Source organism: Thamnophis elegans, chromosome 13 (genome assembly GCF_009769535.1).
Source record: "Thamnophis elegans isolate rThaEle1 chromosome 13, rThaEle1.pri, whole genome shotgun sequence".
NCBI lineage: Eukaryota > Metazoa > Chordata > Lepidosauria > Squamata > Colubridae > Thamnophis > Thamnophis elegans.
The window spans coordinates 35,298,453-35,320,572 of NC_045553.1; the positions used below are offsets into that span (position 1 = coordinate 35,298,453).

A 22,120-nucleotide genomic window follows, 5' to 3' on the forward strand; every position below is an offset into this window, starting at 1 on the left:
GTTAGATGAACCGATGCGATTGCAAACGCTGCACAATTGAGCCTAAACTTCCTGTTACTGAGACATTTGTTAAGCGAGTTTTGCCCTATTTTATGACCTTTCTTGCCACAGTGGTTAAGTGACTCGCTGCAGGTGTTAAGTTAGCCACATGTTAAGTGAATCTGGCTTCTCCATTGACTTTGCTTGTCAGGTCACAAAAGGTGAACACAGGATCGTGGGATGCTGAAACTGTCATAAATGTGAGTCAGTTGCCAATCATTGGATTTTGATCACGTGACCATGGGACTGCTGCAATGCTCATGTGAAAAATGGTCAGAAGTCTTTTTTTTTCCAGTGCCGCTGTAACTTTGAACAGTCACTAAATCAGTGTGTCTCAACCTTGGCAACTTGAAGATGTCCGGACTTCAACTCCCAGAATTCCCAGAAGTCCGGACATCTTCAAGTTGCCAAGGTTGAGACACACTGCACTAAATGAACTATTGTAAATCAAGGACTACCTGTATTGATCAGGATAATATCCATCATTCCAGGAACGCTTGAATTGATGAGTAATTTCAAATGAAGCCTTTTGCAGTGTCCCAACCTCCTGCAGGCAATTTTATTTGTGGAGGATCTAAATACACTTTGGCCTACTCTCCTATGTGAGAGGAGAGGATTCCTAAGGATTCTTGGGCTAACTCCACTAGTTGCCATTAAACTCCATTGAGAACATAACATTGAATGCAGCAATTTAAGATATTCATTCTTCATTTAATTGAAGACTGATCATCTGCTTCAGTGTCATTCAGCTTCAAGTTATGGTTACCTTATTTATCACCTATCACCGTAGAAAATACCTGGTGGGCATGGCACTGGAACAAGGTGCTTTAAGGTTACATGCTCTGCAAGCCACCTAAGCTGGATTGGTATAATAAAATATTCAGCTAAGATAGGGTGGTTTCATAGTTTGGGTGTTGGGGAAATGAATTATCTCATGGGGGGGCTCAGCAGGTAAGACGCTGGTCTTGTCGGCTGGAAAAGCCGGCGGCCCAGTTCAAGACCTGAACGCCATGCAATGGGGGTGAGTTCTCGTCCTCGCCCCAGCTCCTGCCAACTTGCAGTTCGAAAACATGTAGATGTGAGTAGATTAATAGGTACCACTTCACTGAGAAGTTAACAGTGGTCCGTGATGTCATGCTAGTCACATAACAGCAGAAATGTCTTCAGACTGCACTGGCTCAATGGCCTTGACACAATTGGCAACAACAGCCGAAGTAAAATCTGCAGAGACTCCTTTACTTTTTACCTTCTTGCCATATGAGGTCATAATTTTTGGTCATAATAGAAATTATTGAAAATTGCTGAATACAACATACTTTAATCCAGACATGGAGTTCAAAATCATGGAAACGCAGCCAGTTTTTCTGGAAGAATATATTGCAATATTGGAAGCCTATCTAACGATTGCATCCTATGAGAAATATGACTCCAACTAAAATCCCCACAATAAGACACAACCAATTCCAGATGATCAAGTGACAACTTTATATATTCCAATAACCAGTACATACAGACATTAAGCAATATTTATTAAAATACAATCTTTAGTAAAAGCTTCCACATTAGAAAGAGGTTAGGAATTCGTGAGCCTAAGGGGCAAAATAAAGTAATGCAAGCAAGTTTCTACAGTACTGTACATTTCAAATCGCAGAATAAGGAGAGGAGAACTCATTTTCTTTAACAGCAAGTAGCAGCGAAACTTACTGCAGTGTTCCGTCTACCTTCTTAATCTTTTGGAGCAAAGTTAGCAGTCCACAAAGAACTGACCACTGCAGAAATGGTCTTTACAGAAAATATGACAGCCCTTAGGTTGGTGCATCTGAAGCAGACATTGGAGGAAGAAAAAGAATTAAGGCTGGTGATTTCTGGCACTACAAGGGTGCTGCATCAGATCTGCCAATGCAGCCTCTGCACGAGTCACTGTTCTTTCACCCAGGTGTCTTCCCCCCCCCCAAAATGGCTTCACAAAGCAAATGTAACCAAGTTGTCAAGTCCCAGGAAGCACCCATCACTGTTCAAGTCAAACAGAAATGCGTTCAACCCCCAGGTTGCTGACTTGTTCCACTTCACTGTATTGACCCTAGGTTGACGAATATATATAAACTGTTGGCTCAATAAGTTTATCAAGAGCTGATGCAACTGTGCGCGACGGACACATTTTAAGAAACAATGCAAGCCAGAAATATGATTTCTCCTCAGAGTCACATTCAACTTTGCCTTAAATTGCCCTTTGTCATTCTGTCATTTTGTCTCCTTGGCACTAACTGGTTCCTTGCAAAGGGGCAAGGACAGTTTCCTGGCTTTTTATGTTTCTCTTCTGGAATGGAGACAGCCCAGTCAGTGATGTCAGTTTATCAATAGGGTTAGGAAAGCTGTGCCCAAGAGGTTACAGGTTACTCATCCTGAGCCTAGAAGATGGACTTCTGTCTATATCGGATTAATACACTATATTGCCAAAAGTATTCGCTCACCCATCCACATAATCAGACTCAGTTTGTGAGCGAATACTTTTGGCAATAGAGTGTATATCGGAGGAGTGGTCATTCCACCATAGGTGGGTGTGCACAAACATGCCACTGATGGGCAAAAGCTCCAAGGGGCATGTATTTTCCTACTGCCTAGCTGAATTGCTTCACAAAGGACTCCTGGTTGGGGATCAGCTGACTTTAGGGGGGGCATGGTGTGCAGACATGTCCAACCCAGTTACAATAAATCAAAACACTTGGGGAGGAAGGCAGAAATACAACTGTAGAACGGTATCCCTACCCACCCTGGCCCCCACCCTGCAAAAGACAGACTGGGCCTTGGAGCCGAGACGCCACTGACGGAAAGACAAAAGCATTAACAACATTTCCTACATTTACACAAAACCAGCGGGGACGAATTCTCCATCCGTGGGAGAAAGTACTCTTGGCCGAAGACATTACAAGACGACTACGCTGCAGCAACTAACACACACACACATACCCAATACAGGATCGCTCATACTCTACAAGGCTCTGGTAAAATGGCTAGTGTAAAACAGCAGCTTATTCTTTTGGGTGCAGTATGTTCAAGAAGGGCTGCTGGTTAATACCAGGGCAGGTTCACTGTCAGGGCAGCAGCCATAATACGTGAGAAGGTATGCCAAGGGTTGCAATACAGCTCCCCATTCATTCCACCTCCTGCTGAACAGTATAGAAATGGCAAGCCATCGGCTAGAATGAGTCACCAGCTTTTCATCAATAAACCCAACCTAAACAAACTGCACTATCCAAGGGCAGGCAAGGAGGTAGTGCCACATGATCCCTTCTTAATGACATCACGGGTTTGATCAGCGGCAACGATACCAGATTAAAAAAAGGGACCTAAATGCTGCTGTTCATATCCTTGGCAAAAACAAAAGAAAGTCTGACTCAAGATTGGAAAGAAATTTCCCACCTAGAATCAAGAGAAAACGTAAAAGCAGATCCATATTAAGTCCTAAACCCGCTTTCCCACCTCTTTGGAATTTCTTCTATATTACTAAGTATAATCAGTTCTCGGGCTGCCTTAAGAGATCTTTTTTTTTTTCCTTTTCCTTTCATGCAGAATGCAGAGATCCGTATTCTCTGAATAATTCTGAATGGGTTCAAAACGGATTGGGTTTTGCTTCACTTCTGCAAATCGGCATCCAACATTTTAAGACACAAGGACACTGTGCAATGCTTGGGGGGCGGGGGGGGGGGGAGGCATTTTTCAGATGGCCAAACTCTTTACCTTACTCTTAAGTATGCACAAGGATTCCACATCTCTTTGTAGTTTTGGAAAGGAGCAGCAGCAAATCCCTACGCAGGCATCAACCAATGACCAAAACAGGAATATGTGTAAGCACCAGGAACCATTCTCAACTCCCTTTGGGTCATCAACCTAATATCCCAGATACTCTCTTTCCATGAAAGGGTTTTTTTTTTTTTCCAAATAAGGTTTTAATTTCATGGACCACACACCCCCCCATCATGGTATTTCTTGCCTCCGGTGTGGCTGAGACGGCTGAATCTGGAAACAACAGCTGCTGCTACTGCTGCTGTAGTAGTTACATGTTAGGTGCTGCCTCTCTCTCTCTCCAGGAGTCATGAAATCAGATCAAATCCAGACAGTCCAAAGCAGGCGGTGAAGGTACACGGTGGATGGAGTCACATGATGTCACAGCATGAATTCTGCTTCCGGGCCTTTCAGGTCAGGAGAGATGGGAAGAAATACACACTTATTACAGGTAGCCCTCAACTTACAACAGTTCATTTAGAGCAGTGTTTCTCAACCTTGGCAACTTGAAGATGTCCGGACTTCAACTCCCAGAATTCCCCAGCCAGCGAATGCTGGCTGGGGAATTCTGGGAGTTGAAGTCTGGACATCTTCAAGTTGCCAAGGTCGAGAAACACTGATTTAGAGACTGAAATTACAACGGCACTGAAAAAGTAACTTGTGATCATTTTTCACACTTATGACTGTTGCAGTCACGTGGATTTGCATTCAGGTGCTTGGCAAATGATTCGTATTTATGACGGTTGCAGTGTCCTGGCGTCATGCGACCCCCTTTTGCGACCTTCTGAAAAACAAAGTCAACGGGGAAGCCAGATTCACTTAACAACTGCGTTACTAATCTAAGAACTGCAGTGATTTACTTAACGAATGTAAAATGGGGTAAAACCCACTTAACAAATGTCTCATCATCAGACATTTTGGGCTCAATTGTGGTCGTAAGTTGAGGACTACCTCTAGTATATAACCCATGCTGGTCATGAACTGGGTCATGATTTTATGAACTTTTTGCAGCGGTTGTTAAGCAAGTCAATTGTCCACAATGGACACTTTTTGCCAAAAATCAAAAACAAACACCAGTTTCTGACAAAAAAAAATGTACATTAATCATTTGACAATGGGATCCTACAAATGTCAATAAAAACAGCCCAGTCATCAAACACTTAAAATACAATCATGTGACCACAGTGGGAGGCACAGCTGTCAGAACTTCGACTCTGGGTTGTAAGTAGCCCTGTGTAGATCTGTTGTAACTTCTAAGGCTCACTAAGCAACCAGTCATAACTTGAGGACTACCTGCATAATAAGGAAGCTTTGCGATCAGTAAGCATTGCATTTACTCAGTCATCTTTTACCAATCTTTATGCACCTTCACAATGAGCAACAGTTCTTTGTAAATGTATATTCATAAATAATAACAACAGCAACAACAACAGCAACAACAACAACTGTATTTTGGCTCTAAATGCAATGCCAGGAGATAGTAATGCAATATACTATCTCCTGGCATTAGCCCCTTTTCAAAAGGCAACTGAACTTTCTTGGGTTTCTTTTCCCTTGAAAGTGTTTTCTCTTCTTATCCAAGAAGCTTCTTCAGTTCTGGCTGAATGGTGGGGAATAGAAGGATTTATAATTTTTGCAAGGCATCTGGTATCTGAAGGTCGGTTGTTAGCTTCTTTCTGAGAGTTGTTGAGGCCACTTGGGATTTATCTGTATCCTCAGAGTCACTTGAATGCAAATGGGATGGAACCTTCTTGGGGCTGCTGAAAGGACTGGGTCATAGATAGGAGATAGATAGTGTCATATCTCCCTACCCTTCTGTTGAGAGGGGGCTGTTCAATTTTAACCTAAGATGGTCTCTCTTTCAAACCAGTGAAAACAAAAGGGAAAAACCAAGTAAGCCCAGTTGCCTTTTGGAAAGCAACTTTGGGACAACCGGGACCTGAATGATTGAGAATCTCCTTAGACTCTCATGACATTTGATTTCCAGGCCAAAGTGTCCACTGACTAAAAATACCCTATACATTTGTTGCCTCATACAGTAACTCATTGCAGGAAGATAAGAAGCACTGTCTATATTACAGAACACTGGACCAAATATACTTACAGTTTTGTAAAAGGCTTTAGACTGATTTCCAAGAATCTCTGACTTGGCCACTAAGTCATCCAGTTTCTCTCCTCGTTCTAACAAGGACTCCATTGTATTGTGCTGAATGGAAAAGAGACACAGTTGAGAGAGAGAGAGAGAGATCCCTGACTTAGGAACCCAGCTGCAGAAGAGACAGCAAACACAGGAGCCTATGAAGTGTGTGGCTACGATCGCTCTGCATTAGCAAGTTTAATTTCGAAATGTTCCCTTCTCCCACTCTCTCAGCCCCCTCCTATCAAGTGGAAAAAAGCTTAGGAAGAGCCATTGTGCTTTTCACATCAGTTGGGTCTTTGCCTACATTTGCCTCGTAAGGTGACCAATGGTGGCTTGGTCTATCACTACATTAAATCCATCCTTCCACTTTTTCTTTGGTCTCTGCCAGGCGGCTACCAAATAGCTCTTTAAAGAAATGTAACCAAAAACAAAAATGTTTGTCTCAAATGAATAGTTTTTGCCATCCTACAAATGCCATCTTCATAATATTTTAAAATTAGAAGCAAGAATTTGCTCTCTCTCCCCCAGTGCTAAAAATACAACACTCTAGAGACCACGGACAATGGTGGGGGAAATGGCTTCCTTGAGGAAGGACACAAAGCGGGACATTCACTGTTTTACTTCACAATTCAAGAAGCATTTTGTTCATTATTGCTATCTGAGCATCTCTGATGACACCATAATAACCAACAAAAAGGAGGTCACAGCTAAGATGAAAAATTAGCCATGACCTACTTTTATCTGATTGCATCATGTTTTCATCTCGGCTTGAAGAATTACGTGTGATCATTAAGAAACTGAATTAAGAGCTAACCAAGCGTCAGGTACACCTAGAACTATATTCACATGTACAAAAAAAGAAAAGAAGCTGTGTTTTTATAGAGCATTCATGGAGTCAAAAGGAAATGATCCTGACAACTGTAAAATAGGATCTGCATTTATGGATTCTGCACTCTGAAAGGTCATACACAGACCCCCATGCCAAATAAATCTCCTCACTAAGGTTTTCCCTAGAGTTTACTTTTTTAAAATTATTGTCCTGCTTCCAAATTTTACCGGTATCTAGCAATCACCATATTAATAGCAAGATGCTGACCACTTACCAGGATAACTTTGGTCTCATCCAATTCGGCTTGCACTTTTGTCATTGCATCGGCATCACGGGGATTCTTAAAGACAGATACAGAATTTTATTTGATGATGTTTTTGGCAGGACACCAAAAATTGTCATTAAGGTGTGTATCCAACATTACAATGTCATATTTAGGAAAGGCGATTTCTTCAAGTATACTAAAGCAATGCAAACTCAGGCCCTATTATGCCCTGAACATTGGTAGATTTTATTATGATAAATATTTATTCTCTCTGCTCTGCTTTCAATTTTTTTTCCTAACAATTTATATTCATTCCAACCATACCTGATATTTACTAAGGTATCCATCCAATGCTGTATAGGTTATCGTTGTTGGAGATCCAGAAGGCCAATCTATCTGATTAACTTGCCTAGAAAATTCATCAAGTACCTACATACAGAAGACCAAGAGAAACCTAAGAATCCTTTTATGCAGATTTTCAAAGATGTCTTACATTCCTTTGAAGGAATTATACACAGTACTCCCCAAAAAATAGAATAAAAAGTGATAATATATTACATTTTTCTTGAAGTTCAGACAGTATATTGGAATTTATAAATTCTAGAATTATATAGCAGGAAGGGATTCTATGAAATGAAAAGCAGAAAGAACAAAAGTGACAATGATTAACAATATTCCCAGATGGCAATGACTCAGACAATCTGACGATAATGATGATTTATTATTAGACTTCCATAAGAGTTTATTTAAACCCAATTCAGATAACAGAATTAAATTTCTGAATGCATTTTACATGCTGTTAATCAACTTCAAGTTAGTGAAAGTATTCTAAGACACTTAAAAAAAATTCTCTGTCTCTGAGTTTTGTGTCATTTGGGTAGACTTTCTGTTACTTTAAAATTTTTGTTAGGCAAAAAGCTCAAAAACGTGGGTGTATCTTAAAGAATTGTGGGCTTAAAGCTACAGAATTCCCCAACCAGCATAGCTATTGCTAAACGTTTTGGGAGTTGAAATCAATACATCATAAAACTGATTGGGAAATGCTGCTCTACAAAAGATCCTACTTGCTACAATACTTTAAGCTTCTTCTCACTGATAGCAACCGTGAACATACAAGACTGAAATGAATTTAAACATTGATTTTAATCTATTTTTTTTCTCCATCAACCTCCCCTGCATCATTACACACAGTCAGTCTGAGTGAGTATATATGGCAGTCCCAATGGGAACATTGCTTTATAAACAACTTTGTTGCTGCTGCTTTACATCTAGCATATTTCATTCCCTGGTTTTGCAAAGTCTTTATTAATTCCAAATGACATTTTACCCTAGGCTAGGCTGGTTTATAAAATATGATTAACGCAAATTACTTTAATCTGATATCCAAACTGAATCAGAGCTCTATTTACAAGCAATTTTAACTATGAAAGCACCCACTCTGCATTATCTCGCAGTCCATTTGTAGATATTCAAATCCTCCCTGCACAAGCTGGTATTTACCTTATCCAACAATGTGAAACAAACCCGGGACGGATATTCATGATCTGCAATTACCACGCCAGCCAAACCATCATTCCGTACATAAACATGGCAGAGGTATTCTGAAATGAAGAATAACATGAATGATGTACATTTTCCCCCGTATAAAATCCCACAGAATTTGTGAAAAAGAACCACCGACTTGTACGGATTCTCCCAACTCATCAGTCCCTTCGCTTTTTTTAGATACAAGTTGACTGAGCTCTTTAAGTCTCAGTCTGAACATAAGATTCATTTCGTTAAAAAAAGAGAATCCAGCTTCCAAGCAGAACAAATAGGAATCTTGCTTGGGCCACATTCCAATATGTTATAGGTCCGTGATGGCAAACCTATGACACACATGACACATGTGGCACACAGAGTCCTCTCTGCGGGAACGCTAGCTGTTGCCTCAGCCCAGGTCCACAGCACATGTACACTGCCTCCCGCTGCCCGGCTGGTCTTCAGGTGTCTCTGTTGTACATGCTTGGGGGGGGGGGGGGGGGACCTTCCCTGATCTCCAGTTTCTTCCCACCCCCCAGCATGCCCTAGCTTTCTCCTGCATTTCTGCCGCTTGTGCCTTCCCCGATCTCAGCAGGTTCCCCCCTCCGCAGGTTCCTCTCCATGGCAGAAATGCAGGAGAAAGCTAGGGCGCGCTGGGGGAGAAACTGTGGAAATCGGGGAAGCCTCCTGCACCAACCTGGAATCCAAAACAGGGGCCGGAGGGGCCCCACATGCACAGGGAATGTGTGCACATGTGTGGGGCTGGCCGCATGTGCAGAGGGTGCTAGCATTGCATTTTGGGGATTGGGCACAAAGAAGGTTAACCATCATTGTTATAGGTTATATCCATAGGTTATATGCTCATATGTATACATGGCCAGAGTTCCAACACACTCAAAGTCCCACTAAACACACACATGCACCCACGCAAACATCTGCAAGGAATGTGAGTATATAAGATGTAACTTTAGAGAAATAAATGTATAATTATAGTTATAACTGCTGTAAAGATTGGAAGCCACTTTGTATAGTTTTTCTACTTTTCTTTCTTTCTTGCACTTTTAATTCTGATTTCTTTTTTCTTCCTTATTGTATATTAGTTTGTGTTAGTTTCTACCTTTTACTTTTTTCAAAAAAGTTTTTTTTTTAAAAAAGTAACTATTTAAAAAAAAGTTTAAACTTTTACGTAAGATTTAACAGAACTGAACACTGTACACAATTCATCTTGCTATTACAATTTACCTTACAAAAAAATCAGAACATGTAACATGTTTGGATGAAGTGCTTCTATCTCAAACTATTGGCAGTGTGTGGTGGATTTTTTAACCAAGAGCAGTTTTAGAAGGAACCTTTTTACTGTCTCAACACCCAACACAAAGGATCATGTGATGCTGTCATCCAACTTTAATAGCAATCGCCAACTTGCCAGATACTAAGATCATATTAATCAAATTCCTAAAAAATTCAATTATTTAATTCAGTTCGACCTAGAGAGATCATCCGGAACATTCCCTTAGATAACATGCTTCCGCCACCTTAGAGAGTAGTTGTTATCTACATCTTCTTTATTGGCATTATTTTCAATGTCAAGTCCTAAATATTTGCAGATATACACACCTTTATTTGTTTACTATAGTTCTGTCTAAGGCAATGCTTATGTATGCCCACCTTGTTCCTTTACAGAAGCTCTGCTTCCAAGCTCTGAACGCTCTACTATCAGTTGACTTGTGAAGGTCATAAATTCTTGAACGCTGAAGGTTAATAATTAAAAAAATATAACAATTAGTTACCAAACCATCTATATTCAAATGCACTGTAAAGAAAATAAATTTTATTAGCAGAATCACCTGCTAATAAGAGATAATAATTACATCATAAAAATAGTAAAAGAAATGATGTAGGAGATGACCAGGCTAAGGCCAAGGGAAGGGTCAAGTGCAATCTGGAGTCCCTTCGCACCCATAAGATATCGAATTCCATTGACTCTTATCTACCAACTACCAATTGATGGTAGTTCAGATTCTTCTAAGAGTGTTTGCGTGCAATAAATCTATATGCATTTGAACCATTCTGGTTCCTGATTTCTTACGCTTGACACATGGTGTTGTTTTTTAAAAGATACTAATTTTTAAAAGCAGCATACAAATCATTTTAAAAGCAGCGCATGAATCCATAACAGTAAAATAAGGCCAAGGGTAAATGAGTGGAAAAAAACGAATCAGTTTAAATAGGAATTCAATGTATGTACATCATTAATTCAATGCAACAAATTCGAAGGGAATGTCACAGTGCAGTTACAGGAAAGCCTCAAGGGGAGAAAGCTAACTGATCCTAAAACGGAGTGAAGACCTACCTGGATCTCTGGAAGAAGCTAAATGATGAGATATCATAAGCAGCTTTCAGTAAGTGCACTTTGGGATCACCTTTGTAAAGAACACTTAGACTGTAAAGCTTCATCTTTTTTATCTGTTCAACCTTTCTCGATAACCTGAACAAAGGAAAAAAAAACTGCCTTAATCAGTAATAAAGTAAAATATTACAAGAATAAATGCAAACATGAATTCCTAACCAGAGACCTATCATCATTTTACATGGATACTTTATATAACAGAAAACATAGGCTAGCAAAACAAACTCTCGTATTAAACGCAGTGTACTTATTTACCTGAAGGTTTGTCTAGAGCTTGGGTTGCATGATTGTCCTCTGAATTAAGAATGAAATTACTCTGCAATTAATCTTGATATTAAAGCAGCTGATTCATTCTGGGAGAATAATAGGAAGCGGAGGTGAGTCAGAAATGGCACTACAAACTTGAAGGACAAGTTGCCTGATCTAATTAGGAAGCAGTAGGTAATCTGCTCCCAATCCAACATGATATGGCACTTATTCATTATTCAAAACTCATTCCGCCATCTTTGGACCATATGTGTAATCCTTGATTGGATTCCCTTTTATCTTATTTCAATTCCACTCCATGATAATCCAACTCTAAATGTGGATGACGGAAGGTACTTTTCCATACCAATAGGCCTCCTTTCTTAATTTTCTAACTTGAGGCACCCTTGTCTATGTTTAAACATCACATTTCCCAACTGATTCCTGACTTCTCAGTTGAGTATAGGTAATCCTTGACTTACAACAGTTTATTTAATGATCGTTCAAACTTACGTCACTGGAAAAAAGTGACGTACGACCATTTTTCATAGTTACAACCATTGCAGATCCCCGTGGTCAAATGATCAAAATTCTAACGCTTGGCAACTGACTCATATTTATGACTGTTGCAGTGTCCGATCATCTTTTGCAACCTTCTGACGAGCAAAATCAATGGAGAAACCAGGATTTATAAGTTGCAACAGGGAAAAAAAGGATTAACAATCGTTAATTTACCAACTGCAGTGATTCTGGCACAATGGTGGCAAGAAATTTGTCAAATGGGGCAAAACTCACTTAACAAATGTTTCACTTAGCAACAGAAATTTTGAGCTTAGTGGTGGTCATAAGCTGAGGACTGTGAACAGTGACGGTATTTTCTTGGAAAAAATAAAGGGCAACACTTCACCCAAAGGGGGCAAATCTGAAAGAGGTCTGTAAAGTTAAAACCATTTAATAGTTTCTAACTTGACTTTACAAAAGAAAATCCAAGAGCAAAAGCCAAGAAAAACTTCCCACATTCCAACACAAAGACATCAAACGGTATATGCAAATTTATTTCAACCAGACCATTCAATTTCCATTATTTTTCCCAGGAAGGAGAAAGACCTTCGTGGGAAGGTCTTCCCATGCCAGAAAGGGTTACAGTTTGCACAATACAGGGAATCCTTGACTAACAACAGTTCATTTAGTGACTGTTCAAAGTGACAACGCAACTGAAAAAAGTGACTTACAACCTTCGTAAGCATCCCCATGATCCTGTGGATCAAAAATCCAGATGCTTGGCAACTAGTTCAAACTTATGACCATTGCTGTGTCCCAGGGGTCCGTGTGGTCCCTTTTGCAATCTTCTGGCATGCAAAGTCAATGGGGAAGCCAGATTCATTGAACAACTAAGTCACTCGCTTATCAACTGCACTCGCTTATCAACTGCAGTGATTCACTGGCAAGAAAAGTCATCAAATGTCTCACTTAACAAATTGTGGTCGTAAGTCGAGGAATACCTATACAGGGACCCCCCATCCACCCCACCCCCCCAGAAAAGACCCAAGTTAGTTAAAAAAAAAAACGAATCAATCTACAGGAAAGCTTTCTGAAATAAAGGGCCATCTTTTGCCATAAAAGACGGGGATGATGGGCCATTTGTTCGTTTTAAGATTTGTTTTTTTCCACGCTCCATTTTAAGGCCCCTCCCCAGAACCAGAAGCCAAACCGAGAGGCCGCCATGCCCCCCCCCCCCACATTCCCCGCTGCATTCGCACCCTCGCCGGCCACTCCAGTCTCCAGCACCCACCACACCCTGGGCCGCCTTTCCCGACTCCCTCAGCCAGCTGGCTGGGGATAATGGGCGTGGGTGTCCAACCAGCCCGGGAGGTCTCTGAGGAAGTATAACAATGGGTGGGGGATTCCTCGCCGCGCTCCCGCCCAGCAGGTCGTTTCGCTTCCCGCAAGGAACCCACCTCACGACCCGAGGGGAGCCCGGCTCGGCCCCGCGTCGCCTCGGAGACGGCTGAGCGGCCCGAAACAGTGATGGAAGCGGAAGCCGGCACGCCCTTTGACCCCGTGACAGAAGAGCCGGAAGAGCTGCCAACTCGACGGCCGGTTGAGCCATAGAGTTACGAACAATGTAGAGCTAGGAAAGGGGAAGAGTCGCCCCGCGCCGGGTGCTGCCGCGCACGCGCCTAGACATTGCTCGGAGCTGCTGGAGGGGCCGCGTGTGGCGAGGGGAAGGGCGGGGGAGAGATCGCTTGGCTGCTGCCGGACTGTCCTTCTCGCTATGTGGGAGTTGTAGTCCACCACAAGGCCAGGTAGAGCAGTGTTTCTCAACCTTGGCAACTTGAAGATGTCTGGACTTCAACTCCCAAAATTCCCCAGCCAGCATTCGCTGGCTGGGGAATTCTGGGAGTTGAAGTCCAGACATCTTCAAGTTGCCAAGGTTGAGAAACACTGGGGTACCCGGTAGAGTGCCACGTAAATAGGCTTTGTAAAATTGAATCCAAATGAATAGGGCGCTGCCACAAAGAAAGAGGGGTGTGTGTGTGTGTGTGTGTCAAATTATTCTCCAAAGCAATAGCGATAGCAGTTAGACTTATATACCGCTTCATAGGGCTTTCAGCCCGCTCTAAGCGGTTTACAGAGTCAGCATATTGCCCCCAACAATCCGGGTCCTCATTTAACCCACCTCAGAAGGATGGAAGGCTGAGTCAATCCTGAGCCAGTGAGATTTGAACCACCTAACTGCAGATAGCAGTCAGCTGAAGTGGCCTGCAGTACTGCACTCTAACCACTGTGCCACCTCGGCACAAAGCACCAGAATTCAAGACAGGAAACAATGAATGGACACTAATTAAGGAGAAAAGCAATCTGGAATTAAGGAGAGACTTCCTAACAGTGTCGACAATTAACCCACTGGTTAATTGCCTTGACTAATTGCCTTGAACAGCTTGCCTTCAGAAATTGTGGGCACTCCATCACTGGGGGTCTTTAAGAAAAGACTGGGCAGCCACCTGCCTATAATGGTATAGGGCAGTGAGGGCTAACCTTTTGTTCGTCATGTGCCGAAAGTGTGCGGCGGACACACCCATAATGCAAGATGCGCCCAGCACCACCACCACCACCCACATCTAGTTTTCGGCCTGAAAGGTCTTCTGTACCAACCTGGAAGCCAAAACGGGGCACAGAGCGCTGCCTGCCCCCCCCAATGGAATGTGATGCCTCACATGCATGCACCCCACTCCCTGCGCATGCATGCATATGTTCCCTGTGCATGCAGGGCAGAGGCTCGAAAACCAGCTGGTTGGTGGGAGGCGCCCGCACATCTGCGGTGGAGATGGATTGGGTGACAGCCGATGTGCCTGCAGAGAGTGCTCTGTGTGCCACCTGTGGCACGAGTGCCATAGGTTCCCCATCTTGCTTGAACAGGGACTGGACTAGAAGACCTCCAAGGTCAAGAATATAGAGCTCTATTCTGTAATAGATTCTTGCATATAGAAGAGTGATGGGGCTGCCGTCCTTGGTTGCAACTTTCTGGGGCTATCGCTGTTAAGTACCGGGGCTGCCGACCTGGGCTGAGCCAGGTTTCGCTGATTGCTAAACGTAGCCATGGATTGGCTGGCCACCTGAGAGCGGTTTTACAAATAGCCATCTGATGGCTTCTCTTCTCTCCCTATTGTAATTCAATGCTAGCTTGTTAATAAATGGTTCACTGCAACTTGGTGTCTGGCGTTACCTCGGCCTGCGAACAAAGCAATCGTGATTCTGCTGTTTTAAATGCTGTGTTAAGTGCCAAAACAACCTACCGTTTTCTAAATATCAGGAACAAGGCAGTGGCATAGTTGAGGAATAATTTCTGGGTTTGGTGCAAGCAAGGATCCTTGCACATGAGAGTGGAATAGCTGAGCCCCATTCAATGAAAGATTTTAGACCACCTTCCTTCTCGTTGCCATAGTCCATCTTCTGCGCAGCAAAACGTGTCTTTTGCCATGATTGGCAACTGAAAAGATGTTTGTACCAGTGGTGGGATTCAAAATTTTTTACTACTGGTTCTGTGGGCATGGCTTTGTGGGTGCGGTGTGGTGTGGTGAGGGAAGGATACTGCAAAATGCCCATTCCCTCTCCACCCCGCTAACCTGCTTTCCAGCTCCGTTCTCCTGTTCAGGGCAACTAAAGAAAATCAGCTGGGAGGCAGTGGGGCTGGGGGTCAGCCTATTTGCTGGTTCTCTGAACTACTCAAAATTTCCGCTACTGTTCTCCAGAACCTGTCAGAACTGGCTGAATACCACCTCCGGTTTGTGCCTCTGTAAGCATGAGAATCGGACGATTACACATCAGTTCAGTCACCTTGTGGAAATATGGAAGAGCTACCTTGCAAAGCTAACCAAATAAGGAGAAACACTACAATTTTACATATTGTAGGTAAAAAGCCACTCAAATCTTCGATTGCATGTTTCCTGGAGATCCTTGGACATTTTGGGACGATTTGATTTTTTTTTACTACTGAATCTTTTGTACTTGTAGTGCAAGAGCTAAGAAGCCAGGAGATCCAAACTTACTGATCAAGAAGTGTCACGATTAACTCCAACCCAAATGGAGGTATTTAATTTATTATGGCCACCCTCGCCCTCAATTCCATAACTCACAATAGGGCTGGCTCTTTTTTATGCCTTCTAATTGTACTAATCTGCCAATAGCAAAACCTGGTCTGGTTATAATCCCAATCAAATAGAATAAAGCTGGAAGGGACCTTAGAGGTCTTCTAGTCCAACCCCCTGCTCAAGTAGGAGACCCTACTTAATTGTTCTCACTGTAAGAAAGTTTCTCCTTAATTCCAGGTTGCTTCTCGCCTTGATTAGTTTCCACTCATTGTTTCTTGCCTAGCCTTCTGGTGCTTTGGAAAATACAGGTAGTCCTCGACTTGCAACACAACTGACCCCAACATTTCTGCTGCTAAGTGAAACATCTGTTAAATGAAATTTGCCCCACATTACGATCTTCTTGTCACAGTTGTTAAGTGAATCGCTGCACTTGTTAACTTAGTAATATGATTGTTAAGTGAATCTGGCTTCTGCATTGACTTTGCTTATCAGAAGGTGGCACAAAGTGTTCACAGGATTCCTGGACAAGGCAACCCTCATAAATATGAATCAGTTGTAGAGCACCTGAACTTTAATAGTGACCATGGGGATGCTGCAGCAATTGTACGTGTGAAAAATGGTCATGTCTTTTTTTCCCCAGTGCTGTTGTGTTCTGACCCCCTCCTCCGTCCAGTAACAAATGCCGAGACAAGCTTAACTGGAATGTATTTTAATAGCAAGACACCAAAACCTCGGTGGCTGAAATCCAAGAATAACAAACAGACCTTGGCAGCAACTCAGAGAAACTCAGGTAGCAATAAACACAGATAAGACTTGGCAGCTGGATTGCCTGTACTCAGCTGGTGGTCATTAGGCTCCTCTCCAGACTATAAAAAGCTACTTGTGCACACAACCCTCTTTGCAGAAGTCCGCGCAGGATTGAATGTCAGAGGACAGTACTGTGAGCTTGGCAGGCTGGATTGCTGCCAAGCTCCCAGTACTGTCCTCCGACATTCAATCCTGCGTTGACTTCTGCAAAGAGGGCCGTGTGCACAAGTAGCTTTTTATAGTCTGGAGAGGAGCCTAATGACCACCAGCTGAGTACAATCACCTCCTGTAATTGCGTAATTGTTCCTGACGCCTAGTAGCTCTTTGATGGCGTGCATCCAGGAACAACTCACTACTGGCCTCCAGCTCATTCTCCCTTGTCTCCTCCCCACTGGTCCAAGGTTCAGGTGCCTCCTGGTGGCCAACCAGCCTCTCTGCACCCTGCTCGGAGTCGGAACCCTGTCCAGGGTCCTCCACCTCCTCCAGAGCCGACTCAGAGGGCCCCTCGCCTGTCGGAGTCTGGTGGCAGCTCCAACGGCACCTGCTGGGCCACAACACTGTTGTAACTTTAAACAGTCACTAAATGAACTGTTGTAAGTCAACGATGACCTATATTGAGGGTAGACGTGAGTTAACTATCTGCAAAGTTATTTCAAGATGAACGGGTGCTTCATTCTAGGAAATGCCCACTTGATGTTGCTAACTCCAGGTTGGTTGTGAAAACGCCTTTCTCCCTTTTCACAAATATATGGCCACTGACCTCCCACCTCAGAGAAAGGATGTTGATGACCTTACATCACTACAGGTTGCTAAGCTTGGCAATTAATTGGCAGAGGCGGCTGCAGCAGCAGCTACAAAAATAATATGGTTGCTATGTCCATTTGAATTAAGCCCTATTTCCATGGTAGCTCTTCCGCACGACAGCCTTAATAGCCAGGATGGAGGGAGGTGAAGTGCAGTGGAACTGCAGAAGGGTTTCGCCCATCACTATGGCAATGCAGGGTTAGTCCTGAGACACCACCCTTCTTCCCCGGAAGCAGGCCTTGAGGACCTCAGAAATGGGACAGGATCTCCAAGCACTAAAGTAAGTAAATGTAATGTGTCCAGAAAAGCCCCAGGCCAGGTTACTCAGGAGGCAAGGAGTATTTTTCTCACTGTGAAACAGCTCACGACTTGGTCTTCGCCAAAATGTTGATGGACAAAAGGGATCTTTGGACAAGGGAGGCACCTGCTCAACACCCCACAAAGTGACTCGCTAAAACCAAGAGAGAAAGTCAGAGAATTCCCCAGGCAAGGAGAAACCCAGAGACCAGAAAGTTCACCGCTTCAAACGTCGGTTTCCAAAGGAGATGAAGTAACATTGTGCCTTGACATAAAGCCACCAGAGAAAGCGGAATAAAATCGAGAGGCAGAACGAGAAGAGCTGCCTTCTCTGTTAAGGGCATACAAGGGTGTGGTGGGGAAAGAGACAGAGAAGGAAAGCGTTTGGCCTTGTTCGTTTCTGGACTGTGGGCAGATTGATTTAACCACCGTCTCCTGGTCTGTGCTGAGAATTGCCCCCATGCTGGATCACAGAAATAGGATGGAGAGCTTCCAGAAGGAAAGGGTAAGGTCTTATCTCTGTTTTCTCATTCTGGGAACTCCAGGGTGGAGCTGAGTTTTGCCATTTTGAAGGCCACTCACCAAAAATTAATGCCTGGGAGCATTCTTTAAATGGAGGGGGATACAGCGCAAAGCCATAACCAAATGCATCTAGATTTATGTACCCAATTGCAACAGTCCAGGGTTTGATGCAGCAAAGAGGCAAGGGAGATCTTTGAGTCATTACAGGTACTCCTCGACTTATAATCACAACTGAGACTAGAATTTCCATCGCTATCTCCTCCAGGACACTAACCCGGCTACCACGTATGCAGTGGCAAAGTTCTGTGCTGCTGCAATGTCCATAAGAAAAAAATTGGCTACAGTATAGTACCATCTTGTACCAATTATTTGGACATACCTTTAACAATCTTTGGACCATAATGTTATTATCCACTTTTAATGTAAATACTTTTAATTATATTTTAATGTTAGTATTTTTGATATAGTGTAAAGACAAATGTATATTGCTGGTCTTTGACCGTAATAAAGATCTTACTTACTTACATCGCTAAGTAAGATTGATTGTTAAGTGAATTGCACCTGATTTCATGACCTTTCTGCCACAGTTGGTAAGTGAATTCAATGAATCATGTGGTTGTTAAGTGAATCCAGCTTCTTCCGTTGACGTTGCTTGTCAGAAGCAGGCTGGGAGGTTGCAAATGGTGTTTACATGCCCATGGGATGCTGCACCTGTCGTAAATACATGCCGGTTATCGAATATCTGAATTTTGACCATGGGGGATGCTGTGATGGTCGTAAGTGGGAGGATCAGTCATGGGTTACTTTTTTTTTCAGTGCTGTTGTAACTTTGAATGGTTGCTAAATGAATGGATGTAAGATGAGGACTACTTGTGCCTCACTTGATTGCATCTGATACTAGGAGCAAACCCTCATTGCGGATAGCAAAAGAGGCAGATCAGTGGGATAGAAAAAATCCATCCATTTCATTTGAAAGAATCGGGAAACTTTATTTTCTAAACTCAACTGGATAACTTTATCGGTAGCCAATTACATAACAGCAAATTAGAGATATCTTTTCAAAGTTAGGTACAGGTTACAGAGCTGTCTTTCCATGGTTATTGAACTATTGATTGTTCTGAAATTGAAATGGGGACCCCCAAGAGCCCAAGGATTTTGCTAGCCTTGAAAATCCCCATTCCTTGATTTAAGAAGTTAGATTCCCCTTCAAGGCATTTTGCTTTTTTCCCCATATTTTCTATCGAGCTCCCAAAAAGGACTGCTTCCATTTTGACACATCCTTCTAATTGTCTTGCAATACAATCAGTTTATAAGTGAGGCTGAAATATAGCGGCATTTCTAATATCAATCAAGCCTGAAGGCGAACTCATACAGTTTGTCCAAGCAACACCCAATTACTCTTGTTCTCAAAAGATCCAGGGAAACCCATCTAGGGATACTGTTGAAAAGTTGAATTGCAGGTAACTAATGCCTGTTTGTTCTTGGCCTCCATTCATAGTAACCATACATGGAAGTAGCAGCATATGAAGATGTACTTATATATAAGCCATAAGGAAGGGAATTGGCTAGTCCAGAAATAAGATTTCAGGAAACCAGAATTAGAAGCACACCAAGTTTCATACCTTGTAGATATTTTGCACTTTTCTTAATGTAATTTTAACACTGGGGCTTTAACATTTGTTGTATTTTGGATTGATATAGACAGGTTTCTTTGAATCTGCATGAAATGGGTAAGGTAATTAAGCGGTCAGAAATCCTAGCAGGAGCTGTTGGGTTTTTGCATAGCTGTGTTCCTTATTCTCCCATAAGATCCATTGTGCCAGAAGGGATTTAGTTTAAATGTCCACCGGATTTTAAAGGGATTTTACTAGTGTGCAGTACACTTCCTTGATCCAGTAATAACTTATGATGCGGTTGCAGTAACACAGGAAGGATGAGGTAGCTTTTCCTTTAGGTCAGCAGAATGTATAATGTTAACTCACAGCAATTTGCTCTTGAATTAGGTTACTGTGACATGACAAACGTTTTTTTTTTTAAAAAAAACTTTTGCCTTTCATCTGAAGGCTAAAACATTTAAAGAATGATTGCTGGAATCGGGTATGTCTAACTTAATGAAAAGGACTAGGAGCAGTGGTGGGTTTCAAAAATTGTTCGAACCCGCTCTGTGGGTGTGGCCTCCTTTGTGGGAGTGGCTTGCCACCCATGTGATCGGAGGGGAGTGGCTTGCCGCCCATGTGACCGGATATGAAGATGCCGACGACACTTGTCAGAACCACCTTAAATTACCTCACACATAGCACTGGCATGCATAAGAATATGATGTAAACTTGTTTTTTAAAAGGCATCTTTGGTTTGCATTAAAACAACTTCAACACACGCAATGTTCTGATTGCACCACAAACGCAGTAGTCATCCTTACCTTTCACAGAGGCACTGAGTTTTATAAATATGAGCATGATAGTGCAGAATAATCATATCCAAGGACCAGTGGTGGGTTTCAAAAACTTTTGGAACCTCTTCTGTAGGTGTGGCCTGCTTTCCGGGTCCACTGGTGGAACCTCTTCTAACCGGTTCGGTAGATTTGACGAACCGGTTCTACCGAATAGGTGCGAACTGTTAGGAACCCACCTCTGACTAGGAGTGACATGTTAGCAGTCTTCCAGTATTTGAGGGGCTGCCACAAAGAAAGTGGGGGGCGTTCCCAACCTATTCTCCAAAGCCCCTGAAGGCAGGACAAGAAACAATGGATGGAAACTAACCAAGGAGAGGTCCAACTTACAACTAAGGAAGAATTTCCTGACAGAACAATAAATCAGTGGAATGGCTTGCCTCCAGAAGTTGTGGGTGTTCGAACACTGGAGGTTTTCAAGAAAAGACTAGACAACTATTTTTCTGAAATGATAAAGCATTTCCTGCCTAAGCAGAGGGTCCACTAGAAAACATCCAAGGCTGCAAGGCTGCTATTCTGCTACTCTGTTATCTTTAAAGGAGAGATTGGAGAAGTTATTTTTCCTCTGTGTAGAGCAGTGGTGGGTTTCAAATTTTTTTAGAACCTCTTCTGTAGGTGTAGCCTGCTTTGTGGGAGTGGCTTGCCGGCCATGTGACCGGGTGGGAGTGGCTTGCCAGCCATGTGACCGAGTGGGACTGGCTTGGCAGGCATTTGACTGGGTGGGCATGGCCAACTTGTGAAATGTGATGAAACTCACTTAACAACGCTCCTGCTTAGCAACCAAAATGTTGGCTCGGAAACTCTGGCATTTGAAGCACACAAGTCTTAAAGATGTCAAGTTACAAGACCCTTGCACCCTTAACCCTTTAGGGAAAAAACCCCAGGGGTGTTCCAACTTGACAGCTTTAAGACTTGTGGACTTCAACTCCCAGAATTCCTCCTCCAGTCATGTTGGCTCAGGAACTCTGGCATTGAAGTGTGCAAGACTTAAAGCTGTTAAATTACAAGACCCTTGCATTCCTAACTCTTTAGAAAAAAAGCCCCAGGGATGTTCAAACTTGACAGCTTTCAGACTTTAAGGTTTAGATAGATCTCTTAGAGGCGGGCAGGGCGATTGGTGAGTCAGCCAATCAGTGAGTGGTGGGCGGGGCAAATGTGGTGCGGACGGGTGAGGGGGGGAGGTGGAACCGGTTCTAAACAGCACGGTAGATTTGTGGAACCTCTTCTATAGAAGAGGTTAGAACTGGCAGGAACCCACCCCTGGTGTAGAGCATTTCTTTTCCTCGTGGGATAAATGTTCTGGCATTGCAGAAATAAGTACAAAATTGACAGGCACCTTAAAAGAAGTATCCTGCTTTCTCTCCGGCAAGATAGAAAAGCCTTTCTTATAATGAAGTGTCCTCCTACCACTTGCAG

At 42.8% G+C, this 22,120-nt stretch overlaps 1 protein-coding gene across 2 annotated transcripts; it reads right to left on the minus strand.

Annotated features, from left to right (window-relative positions):
• Window positions 1-1,500: 1,500 nt before the first annotated feature.
• Window positions 1,501-13,291, minus strand: YKT6 (YKT6 v-SNARE homolog). 2 transcript variants are annotated; one of them, XM_032229520.1, is made up of 9 exons: window positions 13,192-13,291; window positions 11,243-11,340; window positions 10,931-11,065; window positions 10,246-10,328; window positions 8,557-8,657; window positions 7,381-7,485; window positions 7,066-7,131; window positions 5,927-6,028; window positions 1,501-4,229 (listed from the first exon to the last, which is right to left on the minus strand). In XM_032229520.1, the coding sequence occupies exons 3-9, from the start codon at window positions 11,032-11,034 to the stop codon at window positions 4,194-4,196; spliced, it is 597 nt and encodes a 198-aa protein (XP_032085411.1). In that variant the 5' UTR covers window positions 11,035-11,065; window positions 11,243-11,340; window positions 13,192-13,291; the 3' UTR covers window positions 1,501-4,193. The 2 variants fall into 2 exon arrangements, with proteins under 2 accessions (XP_032085411.1, XP_032085410.1); XM_032229519.1 differs by lacking the exon at window positions 11,243-11,340.
• Between the last annotated feature and the right edge of the window lie 8,829 nt (window positions 13,292-22,120).